The following is a 26,012-nucleotide window of genomic DNA, read 5'->3' on the forward strand; positions in this document are numbered from 1 at the left end:
GTGATGTGGTTGGTTGACCTTGGCTGGATGCCAGGTGTCCTGCCAGCTACTCTATCACTCCCCTTCCCAGAGGGACAGGGGAAAGAGTAAGGTGGAAAAAAGTAAACAACTCGTGGGTTGAGATAAGGCAGGTTACTTAAAGCAAAAAGCAAAGCGAAGCTTGCACATGCAGAAGCAAGAGATAGCAGGGTTTATTCTCTACTTCCCATGAGCAGTGATGGTTGGCCACTCCCGAGAAGCAGGGCTTCGGTACATGTGGTGGTTTCTCAGCAGGCAGCCATCGGACAGTGAATGCCCCTCCTCCTGCTCTGAGCCTCAGCTTTTATATCCGAGTTAACGTCAGGTGGTCTGGAATATCCCTTTGGTCAGTTTGGGTCAGCTGGCCTACTTGGGTTCCCTCCCAGGATCTTGCCCTCAACCAAGGAAGGAATGTTACAGTGCTGGTGCTGTGCTCAGCAGTAGCCAAAACACCGGTGTGTTATCAACACCCTTCTAGCTGCCAATGCAAAGCACAGCACTGTGAGGGCTGCTATGGGGAAATGAATTCCAGCTCAGCCAGACCCAATACAGGAGACAAAGTGGCCCTGCAAAATTCAAAGCCCCTAACCAAATTTATATTTGCCCTCCTTAATCCCTCCCTCTTCTTATTCACCTTCAGTCTGATCTGAGGGGAATGTTTCAGTATTTTTTCAGAAGGATATTTCAGAACCTCTCAGATGATGTTTTATTGGTTTATATAACTGAAACAAAATGTTGTACAGAGCAAGAAATAGGCTTGTCAAAATAAGAAGCTGAGAGAAATAGCTGTGTAAGAATAAGACAGTTGCTCAATTGAATGAAGATGCAGTTTTTGCTGTTCTAGAAAACACATGGTCCTACACATTTGAATTCTCTCCAGCATTTAAAATTTAATATGTAACTGAAGCATTAAAGAATTTTAAAGTCGAGTGTATATGAACTTTGCAAACTTGTACACAGAGACTACGTGTATATAGTGATATCTGACATATTAGCATGTCTCTAATTTCTTTCTTGTTTGTTTTTTTCTTCATTTCATTCTAGAATGTTTTGATTCAAGAATCTGAAAGTTTCAGGAAAAATCTGGAAGAGTCCTTACATGACAAGGTACTATAGAATATTGTGGTATTATCTGTATTTATCGAAAGATGTATATTTATTATTTGGAGATATGTATATGGTATATTAATTATCTAAATATCATGTAAAATCTTCCTGACATCAATGATAATTCCTTTAATTACCCAAATGCTGTAAGTAGCCTTAGAAGGTCTCTAGTGATTGTTCTGAGCTAACTTCATGGTTGATATCCTAGCCTCAGGAATTCAATACCAAAATTCATATTAATTTCATTGACTCTGGAGTTTTGGTTCTATGAGTTTTAATTCTGAAAAAGTCTTGTTTAACAGAAATGTATGCATAATTGGTTGCACTTTCATAGTGAAGAATGTAATTTCTTGATAAAATCCTTCTTAACAGATGCAGTGGTATTATGCTAAATATAGATGGAAGTGGCCTTTCTTCATTCATTGCAAATTAACCTCTAACACTATATAGTGAATCAGTCAAATAGATTATAAATATTTGTCCCAATCTCAAATACTAGGACTTTATTTTGAAGTTATTCTTTCCTTGAGCACAGTAGAATACTGAAATATGTCTGTATTAAGATTCACAGAAGTGTTTTTGCAATGTATCAAATCCATTTAAAAGCAAGTGTATAGAATTATAAAAATATAGCTCCATTTGATAGTAATATAAATATATCATATAGCATCCAAAATCAAGGCCTTCAAGGCATTCAAAAAGTTATTTTCATCTACATTCGGATAATCTGTAGAAAGGCAGCAAGATTAAACAACCTGCTCCACTGCCTCACCACCCTCACAGTAAAGAATTTCTTCCTAATATCTGAAACCTACCCTCCTTCAGTTTAAAGCCATTATCCTTTGTCCATCACTACATATTCTGACCCAGAGCTTCTGTTTCCCACTTTGAAGGGTTTAGGTGTTCCATTTTGATGAAGAAACTGATGAAGCAATTTCAAATGGATATAATAATCAGATACTAATAATCTCTAAATAATTGGCAAATGTTACAAGTAGAGTATCAGTCATCTCAGTAATTCTATTCAATCAAGAAATACTGTAATAACACTATAGTAATGTTTCATTAATAATAATAATTAGGTAGTAATAATTACTGAATCTGATATTACTTAGGTGCAGATCCTTATCCTTGCTAGGACTTTGTAATACTAAACATTTTGAACTGTAGGAACAGCAGTGTTATATCTTTATACCACATTCTTTCTTAGTTTCTTTTAATATTCTTTGATTTCACTTTATTAGTAGATGATAATTATTTGTACAATTTGAATTTCATCAACTCAACAACAGCAAGAAGTATAACTGTAGTTCAACAAATCACCTAAAATGCAGTTCTCTCTGTGTCTCTATCAGTAAATAACAAGGCCAGTATGCAATCTCATACTCTCATAGAATCATTTAAGTTGGAAAAGGTTGAAGATCACCAAGTCCAACCATTAATCTTGCAAATGGCAAATGGTGTGTCACGTGCTGAACTATGCCTGGCACAGTGCACAAATCAGTGCTGGTTCTTTTCCTCACCCTGGCTTCATAAGAGGGAAAAAAGAAGTTTCAAGGACAAACTTGTCCTGCCAACGCTTCCAGCTAGTGGTAAAGTAGTAGAGTGCTATACCACCTTGTAAGGTAAGACATACCCAGGTATTCTTCCCAAGAATGCCAAGGCAGTGGAAGGATTAAAAAAGGTTTATTTCAGATGCAAGGACCACTTCTTAAGGATGCTGCACACACACGCCTTCTCCAAGGCTCTTTGTATCTTCTCTCTCTCCTCCCCCACCCTCTCCAGCCCAAGGAGGCCTTGTACACTTCTGCAAACATGTTATTTCTCTCTGCATACCAGAGATAGCTTGCTTACAGTCTCTCCCTGCACCTTTCTCTGAAATGCAGAAGAAAAAAACCCATCTAACTGGTTTGAGAAGGCACTTTACAGTCTTCCTAAGTGAACTCAAGTTCTAGCTTTCCACTGCAAAATCTTGCACAATCGCACCTGCAATCTCCTCTTGATGCATGCATCTTGTTAGCAGTAACAAGACTCAATTGAGCTCCCTTATTATAGTCAGTGTTATGTGCAGTGTATCTTTTCTTACTTGTTTAACTTTATGAGAATAATATCTCCTAAAGTAAATGTATTTTTACTATTCTTATTTCCAGGAAAGACTTGCCGAAGAAATTGAGAAACTGAGATCTGAACTGGATCAAATGAAATTGAGGGCTGGTTCTTTAATCGAACCCACCTTGTCAAGGTAATATTTAAAGACCAAAGTTTCCTCACTTTGAGTTGAAATTGAACATAAATATAAGTGTCAAGCCTTTGCAGCAGGGATTTGTTCAAACCACACATAAATATAGTTATGTATTTCTTTAAAAATGTAAAAATTTTTGAATTATTATTGCTGTTGCTTTTCACTTTTTTGATAGGTAAACGAGGCATAATATCAGTGAAATATTACTGAGATTAAAGAACGACTTTTAAATTATGAAATATTTTGAAAGGTATATCCAAATACCCTACTTTTTTCCCAGACCTTAAAAATAAATTTGAAACTATCATTTTTAATGCTGTAATTGATCAGCTATTTATGATCATATTTATTCTATCAATTACATCTAATTTTTTTATTAGCAAGACATAACTCAACTGTGCTTAGTGTGTAGCAAAAGGCCACAGAACTTCAGCTAAAGATGAAGGCGGTATTCAGAGACATCTGAAAATACCCTAACAGGACATTAAACATTCTGATTTTTTTGGTGTAAAATCAAATGAAAACAAGAGTAAGGCAAATGCCATAAAAATAACCTCTAACAGCTGGAATGAATTTATCACACTAGAAAATCCTTCTTGCTTAAAAGTAACCCTTGAGATAAAATTGTTATTTTATTGATAATTGGATGCCTTATGCTGTTTTCACAACAAGCAATGTGTGAACTTTTAAAACCTGCCAGCAAACCTGCCAGCCAAAGCTCATGGACCAAGGCTAAATTGGGAGCTCTCTAATCATCTGAAGTTATTCTTATTCCATATTTTTTTTCTTCCCTCAGCTATTGCCTACTGATTGTTGTCCTCAGGCATCTTGCTCAGTACCTATGGGGTTTTTTGGTTAAATTTCATTCTTTTACTGTGATCATGCTATTCATATACTTTTATGTGGAGATTGCTGATGTATTAAGAAAATTGTTTAGGTCTCTACTTCTGAGGTTGAATACTTAAATGGTGCATAGAGCTTTTGCTCTTCTGACTTGGCTATGTGGCCCATGGTTAGGATGCTTCTATTGCATCATGCAGGGGACTTTTGCTGCTGCTGTTTGACCTAGGACAGAAAGGCCAGGGAGCATTATTTGCAGTCAAGAAAAGATACGCTGAAGTCACCCCATATATGCCTCACCAAAATATCCCAAGATCTACCAGGACTATAGGAAAAATTGAGGGTTAAAACTCTGAAAAGTGCCATCAAATAAAGATGAATAATTCCTAATCGATGTTAAATATTGCAGGGCAGTTCACTAATATTTTCATAATGTAGAGCACAGACTTACAGCAGGAAAGCTTTATCGTTATGCTCACTCATGTACATGTAACATGCTTACAGTAACCTCAGGTATATTTATTCAGGAGAATAATAGAAGGAAAATATACAGAATAGTACATTCAACTGCCAGTTCTAATTACCCAGAAATCTGCTTTTTTCTTGTCAAAATTTTGGACGGTAAGTTTTTCTGTACACATAATTTTTTCGTTTAAACAAAGAAATCTGTGTTTCTCGACTGAAGGTCATTAGATTGTTGTTGTTATTCCTATTACTCTCTCAGTCCACTTATGTGATTTTGTTTATAGGCCTCACCTTGACACATCAGCAGAGCTGAGGTACTCGGTGGGCTCACTGGTTGATAGCCAGTCTGACTATCGGTCAGCTAAAGTGATAAGGCGACCTAGAAGAGGCCGGATGGGAGTACGAAGAGATGAACCAAAGGTTAATCCCCAATTTCTTCTCATATATTCCCTGATAGGAGAATGTATTTTAGGCTGTTAAGCTTACAGTTTGTTGTTGTTTTTTTTTTCCAGAAAAAAAACACAGCAGAAAAAACAACCCACCATACTTGACTATCTGTCTTTTCTTGGTGTCTTTTTGTGTAAATTTTCCTGATAGTAATTGTACACACGATTTGCAGTTATGTGAAAATACATCATTTGCAGTAAAATTGCAAGCATTAATGGAGAGTTAATAATTGAATAAATATTTTTAAATGCTAGTTGCTTTCCTTTCCCATTTTTTAGAAGTTTGACTTTGCAGTTGTTTTTCCTGATGTAAACTGTATACATCCTAATTCCTTCTTAGGTAAAATCACTTGGAGATCACGAGTGGAATAGGAGTCAGCAGATCGGTGTTTTGAGCAGTCATCCATTTGAAAGTGACACTGAGATGTCTGACATCGATGATGATGATAGAGAAACGCTTTTCAGCTCCATGGACCTGCTGTCACCAAGTGGCCATTCCGATGCCCAGACTCTTGCCATGATGCTTCAGGAGCAACTAGATGCAATCAATAAAGAAATCAGGTATGCAGTCTGAACCAGCTGGGATGTATTTATGATTTCAGCTTCAAGCTTCCTCTAGTGCTTGAGTTCAGGTGCCATTCATAATAGTTAGGAAACCACCTGTACATTTAAAGGATTGATAATGCATCCACTTTCAAGAGGAGAGTATTGATTGTGCGAAGATAACAATGGCCTCTTTCTTTCCTAACCATAGAAATTTCTTTCAAAAAATGTTCCAAGCAGAGAACTGATGGCTAATTGAAGAGAAATAAGTTAGAGAAGGCTAGCACATCGCAGATTTGATAGATTGTTGTTCACAGTCCTCTTTTCAAGGTCTTTGTTATGCATGACGCCACTTACTCAGTAACAACCTCCTATCAGAAATATTTGATTTCAGTGCTCTTCATGCTTTCTTCTGGTGATTATCCCTATGTGACGTCCAATATAAGCCATGTTTTCTAACATATGGTTTTGATTTTCTCTGTAGACACAGAATATGATTTTTCATACTCCAAGTTGGATCATAGTGCTTGGAAATGGGTAGTGAATAAAATATATCTTAATTTCTGTGCAAATTTAATGAAGTGATAAAGAATCAAATTACATATTTTAATTAAGTGATTTTTAATAAATGAAATAATATTTTAGGTTTAAAGCATTCCTACATGTTTTTCAGGAAGGGCAACTTTGAAAAGCTTGGTGTATGAAAAACGTCCTCTGATTAGTGACTGTTTTTCTAGAAAGAGATGAAGGAAAGGTTACTAAATTTATTAGGCACTTTCTGGTAACACTATAAACATAAATACTGTGGTTAAAAATATAATCAAAACTGGATTGATTATCTTTTGCCAAATCTGTCTTTCTCTGATCAAGGTTAATCAGGGGAGAACTCTATCGGAATATATTGAATTTTAATAACTTTTCTGTTCTGGGGGAAGATTTTTGTTGCAAATCTACATATTTACTTACCCCAGAATGTCTTCATTCAGATAGAATTACACTGCTGTTTTCTCAAACCTCTTATTACACCTGTCAAGATAAAGAGTCAAAGAGATATGGTTTTGATATTGGTGTTGGGAAGGTAAATTCCTCAAAACAGTGTGTATAAAAGAGAGAACCTTAACCATATTTTCTGTTGTTACAAAGAAGTCAGCGCTGTGACCAATTTAGGAAGCTGTAGATGTAACAACTATATTTGTTTTTAAAAAACACTTTTGTCAGTTTAAGAAGTAATATAGTAAAGGATTCTCATGAGGAATTGTACGTGTGGGTGACATAGTGGGATACTATTTGTGCCACCCTGAATCAGATCATTGTTTTACTTAACTCAGCATCTTGACTCAGATGTTAGGTACAGTTTTATCTCAAAAAGGAAGCAACAGCGCCCTTTGTATATAGCCATTTTTACTGGAAGTCTGCTGAGAGTAGTTTATTTCCCCTACTCCTAATCTTATACTGAAGTATAGGCTTTTATTATCACCACTATAATTATTAAAGGACCAGGTAAGTAATTTTGTATTCTTTTTTTTATATATGGTTCAGGAAAAATCATTCTACAAGGATAGTCATATAAACTGTACTGCATTTTATATTTTCTTGGTTTGTGGGTGTTTTTTTTCTTGACAAACATGATATAAAATGATTTGAGTTATCAAAAGAGATTAAAAATGTATTTTGCCTTATTTTTTATTATACAAGATGATTCAGAATTTAGATTACTAAAATGAAAAAAAGATTGTTATAATTCCCTTTCAAAATATTATTGGCCTTTAAGTTTCTGCCATGCCTTATTTCAAAAAGAACTGTAGACATTTTATACAATTTGTTTTACTGGTTCTCTTTTTTCATTAATAAGGATTATTTTAGCAATTCCCTTCTTAAAGGCCCAATTTCATTTGACTTTAAGTTTGTGTTTGAGCTTTAGCAAAAGAAAATCAGATGAAGGTAACATAATATTGGAATTAGTTATCTATGGTAAAAGAGATTGTTAACCTCCCTACCCTTACTGTCTCCTTTGCAAAAGAAACAAGCTTACTGAAATGTCAAATCTTGCTGTTAGGAACATTCTTCAAACAGGTTTTGAGAATGGAGAAGTTAAGAAAAATAATTTTATAACTCTGATGATTATAAAATATCCTTTCTAATATTATTTTTTAGTTGACCTCCAGTATTCATCTTTGTTTCTCTACTTTCAAATCTCATTTGAAAGGAAATAGTTTTTAGTTTTGCTTTGGGGTTATGAAGAGGGAAATGCAACCACACTCTTCTTTTACTTAATAAGGTTAATCCAAGAAGAGAAAGAGTCAACAGAACTGCGTGCTGAAGAGATAGAGAACCGAGTGGCCAGCGTGAGTCTGGAAGGCTTAAATCTAGCCAGAGTCCACCAAGGTACCTCCATTACTGGCTCAGTGACAGCATCATCACTTGCAAGCTCATCTCCTCCCAGCGGACACTCAACTCCTAAACTCACCCCTCGCAGTCCAGCCAGGGAGATGGACAGAATGGGGGTTATGACACTGGTAAGAAACTGTGACAGCAATTTTAGGTGGGATATTTCTCATCTTAAGTACTTAATCTTTTCACTGTATGAGTGGTTCATCTCTCTAATTCTTTATTCACTTCTTCATCATACATACACAGATAGCAAATTCCCTAGCATATGGACATTTGGGTGGTTTGGGTCTTTGTTATAGTGGTTTTGAGCATTGCATAATTCACCAGGGACATAATGATGTGGGGATCAAGGGCTACTGATCACTGCAATTACTGTAATCAATTTATATGTAAAAAATGTTTACTAATGGAAAGCTCTGAAGTGATACAGTTATTACACAGTAGTCTCTAGGACTATTGTTGAGATTAAACTTTCAGGAAATACCTAGAAGACCTTAAGAGCTTCCACTGCTTCCTATATATGATCATTTGGATATACATTTTGTTCTGTGTACTATTTTATACTTGCAGCATTTTTATGACAGTATATAATGCACTTGAAATAAATACTTTATAAGCACTAATAATTCATTTAACAGATATATTTCAACATTATAAGCAGTACACACATAGATATCAAACCATGAAATTACCATGCAAAGCATTTCTAACATTATCTTTGAGGACGCATTCAAAAATGCTTGATTTGATTTGAAAACGGATTTGCAAAAAATTAATTTTGATCCTAGACAAAAAGAAGCAATGCAAGTCTGTGAAGGTAATATGTGTCAATATATTCGAGATGTAAAGCTCTGCTACTGATCAGAGTACAGCCACAGTGTTCAGTGTGAGCTACAAACCAGTTTGGAGCCTGGGTGAATTAATCCCTTTAAACACTAGGAGAGAATCAAAGCAGCCCACTCTGCTGATCTCCGCATACAGGGAGTAGAACAGGGTATGTGTAAGCCCATTTTTTATTTGATTTTTCTCAGATAATCATAATGTTCCCAGTGTCCCCTTGGGGTCCGTTCCTTGGAAGAAGAAGGTAGAGCCTCTCATCAGAGGGAAAATGAACTTTGATCTCAATCAGAATGCAGAAATTAACTATCCTAGCAGAGAAGGTTGCTAAGAGCAGCTGGGAATAGAGCCTACCTGTTCATTCTTCTCAGATGGGAGTAGGGACTTTTGCCAGTGATCATCTAGCCAAGTATTACCTTTTCCTCAGAAATTACAACTACTCATATCCAGTTTAACTCCCTCCCAGTTTAGTATGGTGTTTGCTGCCTTCTTGGGAACTCAGGACAGCAGAGAGGAGGTTGGGGCAGGCGGTTGTGACTGATTCTTTTCTGCCCCCAGTTCTCACTTCTGAATAGCAGAAAGGAAAATATTGATTGCACAGATCGTTGTGGAGGAGGTGAGTGTGGAGACTGCTGTGCTGCCACTTCACCAAAGCAGCACCTTCACAAATACACAGTTTGGCTCCATTTCCTCAGCCATTTAAACTAAATAATCTGGCTACAGAAAAATGGCAATGGTTAAACTGGTCTCCAGCAGATACCTGTGTTGCCTGGTTGCCATGATTAGGACAATGTAGCATTGGGTCAGTAGGTTCATCAGATTCAAACATAAAATGACAGCATAGCCTCTGTACTTCAGGTTGCCATGGTCTCACTGGCATCCAGCTCTAACCATGCTAAAACTCAGATGGATATGTCTGTATGAGTTGCAGTTGAACTCTTGACATACCACAAGCAGCAGAAGCAGAAACCCATGGCGTGCTCAGCAGCACAGCCTGCAGTTTTTCTCACCTTCATCAACCGTTTCAAGACATTTCTGCCCTGCATTGTTTCAGCAGGAGTTCAGTGTTGAATAGATCCTTGTTACTGGCTGGGGACAGACACAAGCTTGTCAGACATCCTCAAAGTGGAAACTCTGAGTTGAGAAGAGCTCTGTAGAGTCCTGGTCTCTAGAACCCAAATTGCCAGATGACCCTATACTGGTTGTCTGGAGAAGCAGTATTGAGTTTCCACAGTCCTCACAGTAAATAAATTCTGTATCTTCAGCTTTCCTTAAATGAATGAGACATCCACCAAAAATAAAAATGCAAAGGGGATTGAACAAGACACATTCTAGCAGCCTTCTATTGCCAAGTAATACTTGGCAGTACAGAAGATAGGTGAACCTGTATTAATCTTCTGAAAATGCCAGTCACTTTTTCAGGCACAGTATTTGGTGATGATATTTTGTGCTTTTACTTGGTGTGACACCAATATATTTGTAAAATTAGATAAAACTTAAATAAAAATCTCTGCGGGGTATAGCCAAATATTTATATGAAAACTCAAAAAATAGAAAGTGCTACTATGAGCTTGCAATGTCCAACTCTTTGGTGAGTTTATAAAATTGAAAGAGAGTGTAACTATAGGGAAAAAAATTACTACTTTTCTAGAATGGTATATATTTTAGGCATTATCTTATGTTATTACCATTATCTTATGTTATTACTTCAAGTATATGGTATAATTAGTATGTATTATGGATAGTATTACATTAAAGAAATCTCTACTTCTCACTTCTGAATGTGAGAACAACGAAAGTGTGATATTTTGTTATGCTTCATAAGATTTATTAATCATTCTTTTTTTGTTGTTGCTGCTTTTGTTACCAACCTAAGCCAAGCGACCTAAGGAAGCATCGGAGAAAGGTATGATAGTGGGGTTCTTTTTAAGTTTGGGAAAGCACATTTATCATATTCCTCTTCTATTTAGAAAACTGGGTCTCTTACCAGCAACTGCATCCCCTCCTCTCCTTTTCATTCAATTTCTGAACATAATCAGTCGAACCCTACCTGGAAAGGCTTGCAGGGATCACAGCTAAGCCACAGAATCAAGGCCCACCAGTGATACATTGGAGTAGTAGCCTCTACAGTATTAACTTGAAAGAATACTTATTTTAAAAAATTATGGACACAAAAGAATTACCTTCAAATGTATTTTGACCATTTTTCTTGCTGGAGGAACCAAAGCCAGATTCCTTGAAATCTTCTGGAGCAGTATAAAATTGTTTACACAGCTGGCACTGATTATGAGATCTATCTTCATGTAACAGAAGATAAATAATTATATGCTATGATAAAATTCCTTTCTGCCCATGCTTATTTTCAAGCATACTGACTAGTCTGTTAACACATTGTGGAGAGAGTGGTCATGTTTATGCCTGTATTTACATTCTTACATACCCGAGAAACCTTGTTGATTTGAACAATCCTGATTAATCCAAGAGACCCATTTACACCTAAGGTTGTCTTCATGTTTAGACTTTCACTGTATCAACCTATTTGGCATTAAGGGAATGAACTTCTACAAGGATATTCTCATTTCTTTCAAATATATACTTTAAGCTGCCATATTTAGGCACTTTTTCTCACCCAGTAGCATCTTTCAAAAATAAGAATCCTTACAATTTTCTCAAAAAATTGCACTTGAAACCATACATGCTTCAGTTCATTTGACAAACTCATGCAGCATATCTTGAAACATTCCTGAAAAGCTAATCTGCTCTCAATGGAGTCTCTCTCCCCCAGATTGCAGTTGTTGAAGAAGATGGCCGTGAAGATAAAGCCACAATCAAATGTGAAACTTCTCCTCCTCCAACACCCCGAGCTATCAGAATGACTCATACACTTCCTTCTTCATACCACAATGATGCCAGAAGGTAAGATGTTTGTAAAATGAATTGGCACTTCACAGTTTTACTATGTAATATTATTTTCTAATCATTCCAAAATGACCCTGTTTCCCATGCCATGAGATAGAAAGCCTTACCAGTTGTCTCTTGTATGACTTTGCAAATGTTTGTCAGTGCTAAAGTACATCCTGGATATTTCTGTTTTGAGGTACAGTTTTGATGACTAGTAGAAGTAGTAATACTGCAAATCTTAGAAAGAAAAACAGCAGGCTGACTACTGTATTTTTCATTAACTGTTCTTAGCAAATTAAAAATATTTATTTTCAGTCTTGCCTGATGGAGACGATGTGATCTTTTTGCTCTCAGTGTTGCCAAACAATTTAAGGAAAATATGATTGTTTCTCCTGTTGGGGGATCATTAGTAAATTATAACTAATTAATTTGTTTGCAGAGCTGCTCAGAAGAAAGTAAAAAATTACCTGAAAATTTTGGCGTGTTATTTATTCCATTTCTTTACCACCATTTTGTAGTAGTTTACCTGCTTCATTGGAGCCAGAAAGCATTGGTCTTGGCAGTGTCAACAGCAGTCAGGACTCCCTGCACAAAGCTCCCAAGAAGAAAGGAATCAAGTCTTCAATCGGACGTTTGTTTGGTAAAAAAGAGAAGGCTCGACTTGGACAGCTCAGTAAGGAATTAGTGGTAACAAGTCAAGGTCATCATTTCACAGTCATTTTTCCATTTTTAATTTCACTTTTCTTTTTCAGTTTTCAATTTGCTCATTTTTCTGTTTTTTCTGGCACAAATTTTCCATTAAAATTCATTGTTATCAGCAATTATATAAGAGTTTGCTATGACTGTAATGCAAATGAAAGGAGAGTTCTGGCACAAATTGCTAGTCATACTCTTCACTGAGCCTGCTGCTTCAATAGTCTGTTGAATTAGGGTAAAAATGCTAACAGTGTATTCTTGAATAATCAAATAAAGAGTTGATGAGAAAGTAGAAAGTAATAAACCACTATAACAGGTGTACCTATGTGATATGGAAGGACCTTGCAAGTGTAGCTGCTTTTTGGATTTCAGTGTGCCAATAGATGCTCTCTGCTGCCTGTTGCTGAATGTCCTCACCATACTCTTTCAATTAGTTATGGTACTCACAGCAGTTGTTTGTTTTCTTCCTATTTCTGCCCTTTTCCCTTGCCAAGACCTTAGTCTGTTTCATTCATGGCAAAAATTTTCCTCTACCTATTTCTATAGGACATGTCTATATGTACACATGCCAACACAAGTAACAAATTGGAATAGATGTGTCAGCAAAACTGAAATCCTAGTCTTGAAGATGTCACACAATATATGAATTCGTGAGGCACTAAATTTTTACTGCCATGGTGACCACATAACACTTGTAAAAGAATTTTAAGGCTTTGCAGTAATTGTAAGCATTTAAACAATACATTAGCCTGAAATAAAAAACCTACATTCATATTAAAATATGTCCTTATCACAACTAACAAGCCCATCACTAAAATAGTATAGAATAGAAAAGGTAATATGAAGGTCAAATCGTCAGAGTAAAATCGAATAACTGAGAATTCTTCATTTATACTCCAACCTTTCCCCTCTCTGCCTGTAAGAGCCTTGTGTTCTTGAAAAAAACCCAACCTAATTTCTAATTGTAATTTGAATTCACTTTTTTTTCTCACTATAGGAAGAGTAAAACTAATTTATTTACTCTTTTAAATAAGAATTTATTAAATAAGTCTTTCAAATACACCTGCATGTCAGTTTTGCATTGATGGAGAATTTTATAACTTTAGATTGCAGCTGAAGTTAGACTTTATTAATTCACAGTTACATTCCATAAAACCCTTTTTATTGATACTGATGATTCATGCGCAATAATCTATGATTTCACAGTAACTCAGGAACACAGAGGACAGAGATGTAATAAATGTGTTCATGTTTCCTGCAGTTCCTTGCATTGTGGAACAAAAATGAAATAACAACTTTCAAGGTTATCTCAGGAACAATGCAATCTGGCAGTACATTAATTTCTTACTACTCACCGTGATTAATAAAACATACATAGAATTGGATAAAACCTATTTGTAATTCCCAAGATTAAATCATGACATTACTAAAAGATATTAGAGATTTGCAATTATATGACATTTTTTGTGGCTTCCATCCTTTAGCCCAACAGCAAAGATTTCAGTGTAATTCACATTTTAAATAAATGAACTGGGCTTACAAGCATGTATGAAATGAACAGTAGAACTGTTAACTAACCAAAAAGTAGGAGAGAAGTATTTCTAGAAATTGAAAAGACATTGAGCAGCTAAATTACAAAGTAGTTTTTTCTCATCTTAATTTTTAACATATCGAAAGAAAAGCATATATTCAGTGACCACTTCCATTCAGTGGCAGTATCATAAAATCATAGAATATTGTGAGTGGAAAGGGACAATGAAATTTAAAAAACAGCAATCATGGTAGTACTTGACTCAATTGTATGACAGGTATGTTATCTGTGCAACTGTATAATTAGTAGTTCTATTTATAGTAAGATACTATATCACAGAAATTTATATAGCAAGTCCTATCACTACTGCACTGCAGACTATTGTATGGTTTTCATAACCTAAATTTATAATACAAAATCCATAAAGAATGTAATTTATTTCCTTGCTTAAAATGAAACACTCTAACTTTATATAAACACATGCTTCTTACATTTTTTAATATGGAAAATACCTCATTTTCAATTATTTATGTTTATTTACTGTTATTTAAGAAACAATACTTGAACCTCCAAAGTTTTATCACTATCTTCAATGGAGTCAGGCTGTCTCCCATAATATTGCCTTACTCTGTATTCCTGGCAAAACTCTGAAATTATTAGTTTTCAACTACTAACCTTGCTAGAGTTTTATTTTGTTTTATTGTTTGTTACTGTTACCATCTCTGCTAGACCATTAGAATTATTGTTCAAAGGCAGATTCTTTAAATTATTGGAGAAGGGGAAAGGAATGCTATGGGGAACATAAGTGCATTTTGTTTCTTTCTTCCTGGATTAACTTGATTTTAAACTTATCCAGTCTTCTGTCACTTGGCAAACACCACACTAGACGCTTACATATTCTTCCCGCGTAACACTTTAAATATTCTAGACCTAAACCAAACAATATATTCCAGGCATTTTTAGACCTGCCAAGGTAAGCTGATCTGCATGGTGTATGAAAGGTCAGCACTGCACTGCACTCATACCACCTCTCTACAATATATTGAGAGCTGGTCTCTCAAGAAAGGTGTGATATATTGATAGTGCAGTTTGCTAAATCAAAAACTTACTCCAGAGTCAGCAGGGAGCATTTAATAAGATTCTGTAAAACTTGGAAAGGCAGATGAAGTAAAGAAAAGCATACATTCATGTTCTCTTTATTTGTGAGACGCATTTACATCATTCTTATCATGAAACTTGCAGAAGTAGTGTCCCCTTTTAATAAAGAAAAAATCTGTCCAGACAAACAGGAGTGCTAAAACAGCACCTGCTTTAAAAAAGCAGCTTAAAACCAAGCTTTTCCAAGTTAATGTCATAAATAAACATGAGGAAGCAGTGAGGTTTGTTCTCACTTGATTGAGGTGCATGTACGTTTGACTCGTAATAGGCTGTGATGCTATTTCACTACTTAACATTTATGCATTATTTTATAGCTAAAATCAACTAATCAGAATAGAATATTTGAATTTTGCGCTTTCTTATTATGCCAGTGTCCACACTACAATTGTTCACTATCCATTAGCTGAGAAATAAGAAATTGCCATTTTCAAATGGAGTCAAGCACCCATATTTTACCACACTGTTGTCTTCCTTCTTGTGCTAGTTATACACCTTGTGAACAGGAGCACAGGAGGAAAGCAGCCTTTAAAGAAGTGCTGCAGCACTTCTATCTGTACATATGCATGTGGGAATGAGAGGACAGTGTGCAGCCAGAGCCAGGAGGTTGTACTGGCAGATATCTTCATTATTCCTTGAATCCAGACAGCGATAAAAAAGTCAGAACAACTTTCCTCTTCTGGTATAAGAAAGTCATGTTAGTGGACATACTGTAAGACCAGCAGGGATCATATGTCCTTAGTTTATAATACGATTTTATTTTGGTCCATGTGTCCTTGCTTACTGCAAGCTTCCCTTGTCACTCTGTGTAACTTATTCAAGTTCCCACAACTTTGACAGGATTCAGATGCCTACAAGACACCTCTAGGGAGATGTAGGAGTCTTTTTCCTTCTCTGACAGAGTCTTTGTGTCATCTCTGTGAGTTTGCAGGAATAACAACATCAAAGACTCTAAGACTCTCTATGAAAGGAAGACGAAGGCTTTAGCACTACTACATTAAGTGATGCTGTATTATGGCAATAGTAATGAGACAGTTCTTGAGAATGCACTTTCATTTGTACATTTCTCAACTGAGATTAAAAAATGCTGAGAGCATTGCTTACTTAGCACCATGAGGCTGACCCTTAGGAGGCAAAGAAAAACAGGCAAAGGAGATCAAGGTGCTTTTCTCATAAATTTCTACTAAACACGAGGAGGAGGAAACAATTTTTTTCGCTCTACTTCTACTCTTTTCCATGTAGTAAACACTTGTCAGAATTTATTTCTGTAGGTGATAAATGTTCTCCACAAACACCAGATGTCATGGCTTGAGGAAGCAAACTTAGATGATGGTTGTGGGTGGGAGGGAAATTGAAGGGTTGATGAGGGGAACAACTAGGAAAGAGCTATGGGAAAATACAGTGGGGGTTTGGTTTGGTTTGTTTTCCAGGAGGTTACATGGAAACAGAGGCAGCAGCTCAGGAATCTCTGGGATTAAGCAAACTTGGAACCCAAGCAGAAAAGGACAGAAGACTGAAAAAAAAGTGAGTACCTTTTTATTTGACTTTGTTTGCCTCAAACTTGATTAAAATGTCAGGATTTTTGTTGTTTTTATGCAGACATGTAAGGAGAAGCAAGACCATCTACTATGCCATTTTAGCACTAAGAGTGGGTGTTTTTTTCCCAGTGTAAAAGTTTTTAAAGCTGGATATAAAATATAGGGGGAAATATTCAGAGTTTGTCAATTGCAATATTATTTCATTTGTGAAAGAACGTAGGTTTATGAGAAAGAGACATTTTTCTATTTCACATTGTCATTAATTCTGTGCCTTTTGCCTACTGGGCAATTCTTAAAATATTAGGTAGGTATTTAATGACTCACTAGATCTTTTTCAGAAGGTTAAAGAAGACTTTTTTGTATTATCTATTGAACACAATGTTATGTCTGTTTATAGAGGTCAAAGGCTCCCCATAAACTCTAGCAGCTTCACTCTCTTTTTGCCTGACAACAAACAGCAACTTAGCTTTTTGTTTGCATGGATTATACAATAATTGAATGCTGTCTTTGATGCAACTCCTTGTAAAAACAGTAAACTGACTCATAGCAGCTGCCAGGAGTTATGGAGAACTAGTAAAATAAGGCTACAAAGGCAAAAGAACTGGAGAAAATGGAGTTCCAGTGTAATTAGAGGGTGTCAGGGAAAAAAGATGGTATTTAAAAATGGCTTCACAAATTCATTATGTAAACAAGCAGGTTTATTTTTCATCTGTAACCATTAACTTTACAGCTATTATTTAGATTCTGAAAGCCTCATTTTTAAATTTTCTAGTTTTTCAGGTTTCTTTCAGTCTTTTAATACTCCTTTGCAGAGTTTCAAGAGAATTAGCAAGTCTAATCCAAAGAATCTAGAGATAATGTTTGAACTTATCTTTAAATGTTTATGTAGAGTATTTTTAATCACTACTTTCATGTCAAGCCCTTGACAAAATATAACTTTAAGTTTGCACATCCCTGTAATATACAAATGTAAGCATTCAATTGAAATCAGCCTCAAGTTAGCAATTAAAGATAGAGAAGTAGACATTGTGCTATTTGAGAGAGAAGAAACATTTTAAAATCAATTAAGAAACTCACAATAACATTCACAGGGATATTAGAGTTGATGAGTCTTGTCCCTCTATTTATCAGTACATTTTTAACACTAATTAGTAATTTAGAGAGATATAGATGTAGAGCATGTTACTCTGCTTTTTTTTACTAAATCTAAAAAGTATCTTTGAGGCCATCATTACCATTCATAAAAATATAACTGAATTTTCAGCAGCCTTTTTTTAAGTCCATATGTATCTTCCAGCTCTGAGGACTGAATGTACCACAAGGGATGAATGTGTTCACTTTGTTCACTTTCTTATGTGTTAGTTCTTTAATCTGGGTAAAATAACATAAGACTTGACACATACAACTGCATATATGACACTACTACTTCATATATGAGATTGCTTACCAAGTTTTGGGTCTAGAAATAATAGGTGTACAGGTAATCTCTTATTAATGTTCTGTCTATTCTCACATAATTAGACTTTCCTGTGCTTTCTGCTTTTCAAGTCTTTCCTTTTTTTCTCCTGTGTCTGTCTGTCCTTGGTTGTTTATGGATTAGATATAATCAGAATGTTATCTGCCAGAAGGAAAGAAATCTTTCGTTTGCGACTGTGACTATTCAATTAGTCTGAACTGTGTATTATTTATTCTAAGTTTGTGTTCTGTAAATATGTCATGAAGATATTTTTTTCTCTGTTCCTTTTAGATTTGCCTGTCTTCATAGTTTCTCACTTTAGAATCCTCAGAATTGCTTTTAAGATTCCTCTTAATTTACTATTACAGAAAGGCTAACATACATTGCTAGTTTATGTGTGTATATATATATATATATATTTACACACATATATATATTATAGAGTTGTAGAGGAACCATAGTATGGGAAAAAAATATAACATATTGTGTTAGAGATATACATGAGATTCTACTGAATCATGGTAGTCATTAGAGTGCCAAGCTATCAATAGAGTGTAAGAGAATTAACACCTCCTTGTGAGAAAGGCAGTCACAGAATCATGGAATGGATAAGGTTGGAAGGGACCACAGTGTGTCATCTTGTCCAACTTCCCTGCTCAAGCAGGGTTATCCTAGAGCACATGGCACAGGATTGCATCCAGACAGTTCTGGAATATCAGTCATGTATTTGCATGACTTACCTTAGAAAGTATTAAGTTGAAACAGTCTAGAAGTCATTTAATGAAAAGTTTGTCTAGGTAGGTCAGATTCCTTTCTGCCAACACTTAGCAATGCATAATCCCCTCTGGAAGTAGCCTTCCCATACATACAGTAGCTGCAAGATTGCTGTGCTGTGCAGTGCAAATGAGAATACTGTGCTGTGTAACAATGGTGGTGGAGGTGTGTATAAGGTCTTTTAAGAGGTAATAAAAGAAGTCTGAGAATCATTTCCTATCTTGTGCTATAGCAGTAAGATTTAAGTCCAAACATTTGATTCCTTTTTACTGCTAAACAAAACCACTCCACAAATACTGCAGAGACAGTGAGCAGAGTACTGGAACACAGAGAAAAGCAATTCACCTTGTAAGGATTTCTGTGGCTAATTTAAATTAGGATATAAAACTCCAAAAGACTCAGACCCACCAGTAGGACTGTTAAAGGATAGGCTAAAGCAGGGAATTACTACTTTGTATTACATTTCAGGTCTGAAAGAACTTTATTTTTGCTGGCTTTGTCACTTCCTTTACAAAATGAAAACAAAAACCACTACCAAAATAAAACAAAAACAAAAAAACCAAACAACCAAAACCCTCCCCAAAACCAAAACCAACAACAAATACAAAAAACCTCAAAATGTTGATGCCAGAGCCAATTCTTTTTTCCATAAAACTGGCAAAATACCATGTACTGTAACTGTGTTTCTCTTTTACACATGCAAGTTAGGTGAACTGGCTTTCAGCCCTGTTAATAGCTCCACAAATATCCCTTTCAATTCAGTGGTAGTTCTGGTGCAGGAAAGCAAGGATTCTCCCCTTGATGTGAAACAAAGGTCTAATTCATCACTGTGATCAACACAGGAGTACTGTGATAGTAATCATGAGCTTTGCCAGACTTTACTATTAGCTTTGATTTAGTTTGGATAGAAGTTATTATAAAAGGACAAATTCCTGCTGAAATGATATCCACGGTATTCTTTCAGTTTAATTAATCTCTTAAGTGAGAAATACTTAAAATTCTGAATATCTAATTTTGCATTTTTGAATGTATTCAGCTTCATCAGTAATTTCACAAGGATGCCTCTACCCCAGAGATGAAAATGCATGACATTTCAAATTGTCAGCTCCTGCAGACAGTAGGTACTAATTATCCACCAGCTGTCCTGGCTACCTGCTCCCTCAGTAGCAAGCATGTGCATTGATTCTGCTTTGACCTCATGGAGTTACGAACACACTGCAGTGTGTTATCATGTTTTAGTGCAATTTCCAGGCATAGAATAGGGTACTGAAAAATATATTTCACTCTCAACAGTTTAATGAGAGAATATGGTAATTCTGAAGACCAGTTCTCTCTCTAGTGATTGTAGTGCCATTAACCAAAATTTCAAAGTTTCCCTGCTTCTTGCTTAGAAGATGCTATTTAGATGTAAAATTTCTTTCAGTTTCAATTGCCTACTTAGACATCATCAAAATGTAATTAACAGTTTGTCTCAGTGATATGCTAGACATTTAAAAACCTCAAACAAGGGTCTCTTTTCATCCAACATTTGGTTGTTACAGTAGATTTATTAGAAATAAGTCTTATTCTTAAGGCATCAAAGAGAAATTAGGGAAGCTGTGTAGAATTTTTAAATTATACCCAACATTTTTTTAAAATTATCTGAAAAGATGAACTTAAATTACCTGACTCATCTATAGATGTTTATTCTCAGACATTGAATATATGACAGCTCTAGTTAATATTGAAACTTTTTAGGTCTTACTATTTGTAAATTGAGCATACTGTCCTCGGAAACAAAAGATGAAGGTAAGAGGTTTAGAGTGTTATTCCATTATTTGGTGAAAATAAATGATGTTGGGTTGTGACAAAGAGTAATACACCTAATTTTTATTATTTATTATATATTTAAATTAGCCTTTATATTCCACTTCCCTTGTTCTAAATAAAAGCTGTTAATATTCTGTATATAATATCTTCTGCCTTTTACATGACTCTCAGAGCCTATTTGCCTAATGAGTAACTACTTCAAGAAAACTCAGAGTTTAGGACTGGAAGTATTAATGGCACAGATACCCTTGTTATGATCTGATTAGTGAGAGATGCTTCTGCACAAATTAAGGTGCAAATGAGACCATATGCTTTAGCCAATAATGTGGGTTTTATTTAACAGTAAATGTGAGGTAGAGAGATAGAAAGAAATAGGAAAGTGGGCAGGGGGGAAGTGGGTGGACGAGAAGGAGAGAGAGACAGAGAGCTCATGCAGAAGATAGTCATCACCCACGGATCTGGCAGCATCCTGTTGCTCCTTCTTCCCCCTGGGCTTCTCAGTGGTGGGGGTCCCAGAGTCATTCTTTGGGGGGTACCACCTTTGTAAAGTCCAAGTTCCAGGTGTCCCCGAGGTGGTCACAGATGTTACCATAACTTGAGGTGCCATGCGTGTCAGTTGCTTCCTTTCCCACAGTTTGCCACAGTGAGAATTTTTGCCCAGATGCATTAACCAGGATGTTCTAAACAGATCCCACCTCTACTAGGCCTGGAATTAGTGCCTTCCTGTTGCAAATTTCTCCCATCTGTGCTTATCTCAAGTTCCCACTGTGGTGATTTGTCTTATGGCAAGTTCCTTCTGTGGCCTTGACAGTGTTTTGAGACAGGCAACTGTGATCTTTAAGTCCTTACAACCCTCTATCACCATTACATCCATTTGAATCCCCTAATGATTCAAATAATTTTCATTCATCTAGGCCATATATTTTGGCTAAGATATACTCTCCAGAAGGCACCCATCACCAAATTAAGAAGAGATTTTCTCTTAGTATTTTTTTCCTAGTGATTAACCAGTCTCTCTGTGGAAAAGTCACCTAATTTACAATTCTGGATTTTGTGGTTGACTCCAGCTACCAATTCTCTGTGACTGTGTATACAGATGTTCATAATATCATCCTTTGTGGGTGTTGTGAAAACTATGCACAATAACTTCACCTTGGCATTCACTCAGGGTTGTTATGATAACCAAGGAGTGGTTATCAGTGGGTCAGTCCAGTTTCTATTGCAACTCATAAAGGTTTGCAAAAGGTTCAGGTCGAGGCACAGTGTCTCCTGAAACAGCAGAAGTTGATCAATGTGTGCCTCACAAGACAATTTCATACCTCAGAAAATGAGTAGATAACACTTGTCTAAAATAAAATAAACTGTATTCCCCTTAAAAATGCACATCTCCACTGACCTCATTTCAGGTAATAATTTCAGACACTTAACAAAAGCTGTATAAATGTTTTACTGTCCTTTTCACTAAAATACCATACATTGGACCCTTTATGAAAATGATCTTTAACAGTGAACTCAGCCAAACTTGAAATATTATCAACAAACAAAGTCATGTTTGCTTCCCTTTTTGCTATAAGTGTCCTAATGAACATCATTTGTTTTCTCCTTGTCCACAGTTTTGCTTAGGCATGATGTCAAATTGCCCTTATCCTCACTGGTGGCAAATACAGCTCTAAAGAGTCTGGTTTTGTCTCTGTACACTGTAGTATAGCTCTGAGTGCCAGCAGTATATATCCTTTCAATTGTAATTTTTTATTTCATCTGCAACAATGTGTAAAGAGGCAACAAATAAGTATCTGTCTGAAGAAGGGAGAAAGCTGAAGAAAGAAAAGACTATATATGTTAGATGTTGCCTAATGTGTGTAATAATTGGTCATAATCCCTGACATTCTTGGGATGTGCTTATTTTATCCTGTGCAGCAACATAAGGCAAGGTTTGAGAGACATTTAAGTGCTATGCAGCCCTAGATTGCAACACAGAAGGGATTTTGACCTTGTGCATGCTGACAGTACAGTGAAAGATTAGCTTAGGACATCCCTTCTGCAGCAATCCCAAATACAAATTATCTGCATGAAAAAGAATTTACAAGCAAGACAGTTATTCTGGATCATGCTGGCAGGATTCCAGTCCAGAAACTGATAAATCCCCTAGTTTAATAATATGAGTCAAGTGCAGAGCTCTAGCTTCATTTTTCCTTCAATTTTGTTTGATTTGACTCTGGACAAGAATCTATTAATTCCATAGTTCCAAAACAAGCTTAAAGTGTGAGGTTTATATTTTCCAAGGCAAATCAAAGTAAACCATTCTTTTCCACAAACCTGTTTTTGGGGAGATTTACTCCACAGCTACATGCTTTTGTTTGCCTTCTGCCTTCAAGTTCATTGCAGAAGAGCCTTGACGTGCCAGGACACACACATGTGCTTGCATACATGGTTAAAGACTTGTAAAATGAAGACTTCAGTAATTTTCCTATGTAAAATTATGGCTTAAAAAGAAATTCTTAGTATTCATAGCCTTACAATTAACCTTGCTGAGAGGTTTGCAGTGCTGTTAAGTCTCAGCTGACTACAATGATGGACATATTAAACAGCAGGAACATCCATATGAACAGAAAAACATACTGGATTAATTGACTCCTCTTCCTTTCTACTCAGAGAAAAAAAAAGAATGATAGGTATTGAGAAGTTCATTTCATAAACAAAGGCTGGGACTTTGATTTTTTATGGGCAAATCCAAGTTTTAGATCCCTGTCAGCAGGCAACTTGAAAAAATGTCTAGGTAGGACATTTTGTGGAATAAAAGTTTGAAACACCATAGTTATCATTTAGTTGCTTTTGAATCCACATGATGTCCCTATAATTAGGTTAATTAATTAGGTTTCATGTGTGCAATTGCAATTAAGATTTGATGTAGTGTATTTGTGATTACAAAGAATTTCTGTCTTCTGCAGTATGCAAATTGCTCTTTCTAATGATTTTCTTAATTGCATACATTTTGAAATAATTAATCTAATTGGATTAATTAAGGTCTTTTTCTGTGCCATCCATTTAATGTTCCTCTATACTTAATCCTTATTAAACACCATTATATCCTAAACATACGGTAGCTTTTTTATACAGTAGCTCTTAAGAATATGAAGCCTTTTTCACCATCCAGTCTTTTATTTTCTGAATCAGGAAAATTAAGTTTTGCATTTAATTTCTTTCCTTCCTACTTCATCTATGAGAAACTCCCTGATGTTGTTAGTAGCTTTCAGTCTGATAGTCAGTTCTTCCTCCCTTTCTAGCAAACAATACAGTGTTCAGTGGCTATTATTTTCTAATTTCTCATTTAAGCAGAGGAAGGAGAGGTATACAGTGTTCTGGTATGGAGTTTAGGATTGTCTGCTGTGTGCAATGTGGTTTTGTCTTGTCTCGATCAGTGTCTAGTCTTTGAGACACACATAAAGATGAATTTTCTTTTTAAACTTAATTCCTTTAGTAAACATTTTAACACTTACTAGAACACTGGAACACTTACTTCGAATCATTACTCAGTCAGAGCTTTTGCAATGTTAAAAAATGTATGTTGCTCTTACATTGATACTTGGAGCATTTTTAGCTGTAGAAATGTAAAGATAAAAAGGTATTTATTTTACAGAGATTATTAAACCTTACTTGGATTATTCTGATGATGAAAATAATGATACAACATATTTTATTCTATAAATCATATTTTTTAAAAATATTTTTTTTATCCTTTATTAAGTTTTTTAAATTCTTTTCCTCATAAAAGTTAAGAATATTTGTATCAGAACGTTGCAAGTTTTATCTACATGTATAAGCCTATCCATTGCAATTTGGAATTTCTGGATAAATATAAGCATGTATCCTAATGCATGCAGCTGGCTCTCTAAACAATGATGTCCAGCAGATGTAAATATCCCGTCCAATTAACTGAATTAAGACTCAAAGGAAGAATGGATAAAACAACAGAAGAAAAAAATCTACACAACCTTTAGATTAATACACGCTTAAGGAAAATGGAGTTCCTTTAATAAAATGGTGATAAATTCATTGTCTTTTAAATAAAAGGCAAACCCCAGAATTAAATATCCATTTTTCTCTGCTGTATTTTATTATTGTAACACAAGATGGTCAGGAAGTGATGGATTGTCCCTTGATCCTCTACTCCTGTAGTGGCCTTCAGGTCCCATATGTTATCCTCAAGTGACTGCAAACTGCCAACTCATTAAAGCTCCAAGAAATTTACTTATATTCAAATTAATCCCTCTGTTTATTTCTCTTTACACATACCCAAAGGAGGACTCAGAGGAAGATGCAATGAGTGGGAGTTCTGGTTCAATATACTCCCACAGGTTCAAAGTTAAAAGCTTTTTCATCAAAGGTGTTCAAGTCAGTCTTTACAGTTAGCTTAGTAGAAAATGAGCATGAATCATGAATGCATATTCAATTGTAGTGCTACTTCCATCAGATTTGGTAAATTTTTGAACAGTTTGCTAGTTCTTAACTTATATTGCATACCTTCATTGTCCTTCCCTTCTTTAATTTTCCTTTCTTAAACTTTCTGTATATATTTGTCATTTATTTCCACCTACTTTTCTGTATGGTACTTTCTCTCCTCTCTCCCAGCTGTTCTGCTGAGCTCACACACATGAAAACAAAATTTAAGTTCTCAAACCTCCTGAACTGACTGAAATGTCTGCAACCTCTTAATTAATCAGAGTACAGGCTTTTCACCCCAAGTTTTCTATTGCTGTATCTACCAAGTGTTTTTATATCTCTGTAAATCAGTTGTTAATATAAATACAATATTTTGAGATGTCTGGATTTCATTCAGGCATATAATTTTCTTTTTATGATGGCAATTAAAGGATGCTGAAGAAATTTTATTATCAGTGATGGCATCCTAGTTTCTCCTACATATACTATACCCATTATATTGGCAATAATAGGTTACCTAGAGGGTAAATCATTCATACCGATGTTGCTACTGACCTAGTGTTAATATGACCACCAAAATTAAAATACTGCCTGGCATAAATAGCGATTGCAAATGTTAGTCACCGATGTACATCAAATCTGCATAGAAAAAAAACAGACTAACAAAAAACCAACCAAATCTAGGTTGTTTATGATTTATGAGATATTTTGCTGAAATATTAATAAAGTGCACATAGAAAAGTAAACCTTGGTTTTAGTCCACTCAATTTTATTGTGTCTCTGTAATTTGCTTAAATCCACAGGTTTGGGATTTTCAAGATTT

The 26,012-nt window shown here is 35.5% G+C and overlaps 1 protein-coding gene across 13 annotated transcripts in view; it reads left to right on the plus strand.

Moving 5' to 3' along the window:
• Window positions 1-26,012, plus strand: part of PPFIA2 (PTPRF interacting protein alpha 2) — a 330,580-nt gene that overhangs the window by 277,054 nt on the left and 27,514 nt on the right. For 8 of the 13 annotated variants that reach the window (XM_018080360.2, XM_018080364.2, XM_018080363.2 and 5 more), the window contains 9 exons: window positions 1,063-1,125; window positions 3,276-3,367; window positions 4,957-5,092; window positions 5,459-5,679; window positions 7,940-8,177; window positions 10,766-10,795; window positions 11,675-11,805; window positions 12,309-12,490; window positions 16,603-16,696. In XM_018080360.2, the coding sequence (XP_017935849.1) occupies window positions 1,063-1,125; window positions 3,276-3,367; window positions 4,957-5,092; window positions 5,459-5,679; window positions 7,940-8,177; window positions 10,766-10,795; window positions 11,675-11,805; window positions 12,309-12,490; window positions 16,603-16,696 (1,187 nt within the window). The remainder of the gene's footprint in view (window positions 1-1,062; window positions 1,126-3,275; window positions 3,368-4,956; window positions 5,093-5,458; window positions 5,680-7,939; window positions 8,178-10,765; window positions 10,796-11,674; window positions 11,806-12,308; window positions 12,491-16,602; window positions 16,697-26,012) is intronic. The other 5 variants (XM_018080361.2, XM_018080365.2, XM_018080368.2 and 2 more) reach the window with 1 other exon arrangement.

This window comes from Manacus vitellinus, unplaced genomic scaffold (assembly GCF_001715985.3).
Source record: "Manacus vitellinus isolate BGI_N305 unplaced genomic scaffold, ASM171598v3 scaffold_5_pilon, whole genome shotgun sequence".
Classification (NCBI taxonomy): domain Eukaryota; kingdom Metazoa; phylum Chordata; class Aves; order Passeriformes; family Pipridae; genus Manacus; species Manacus vitellinus.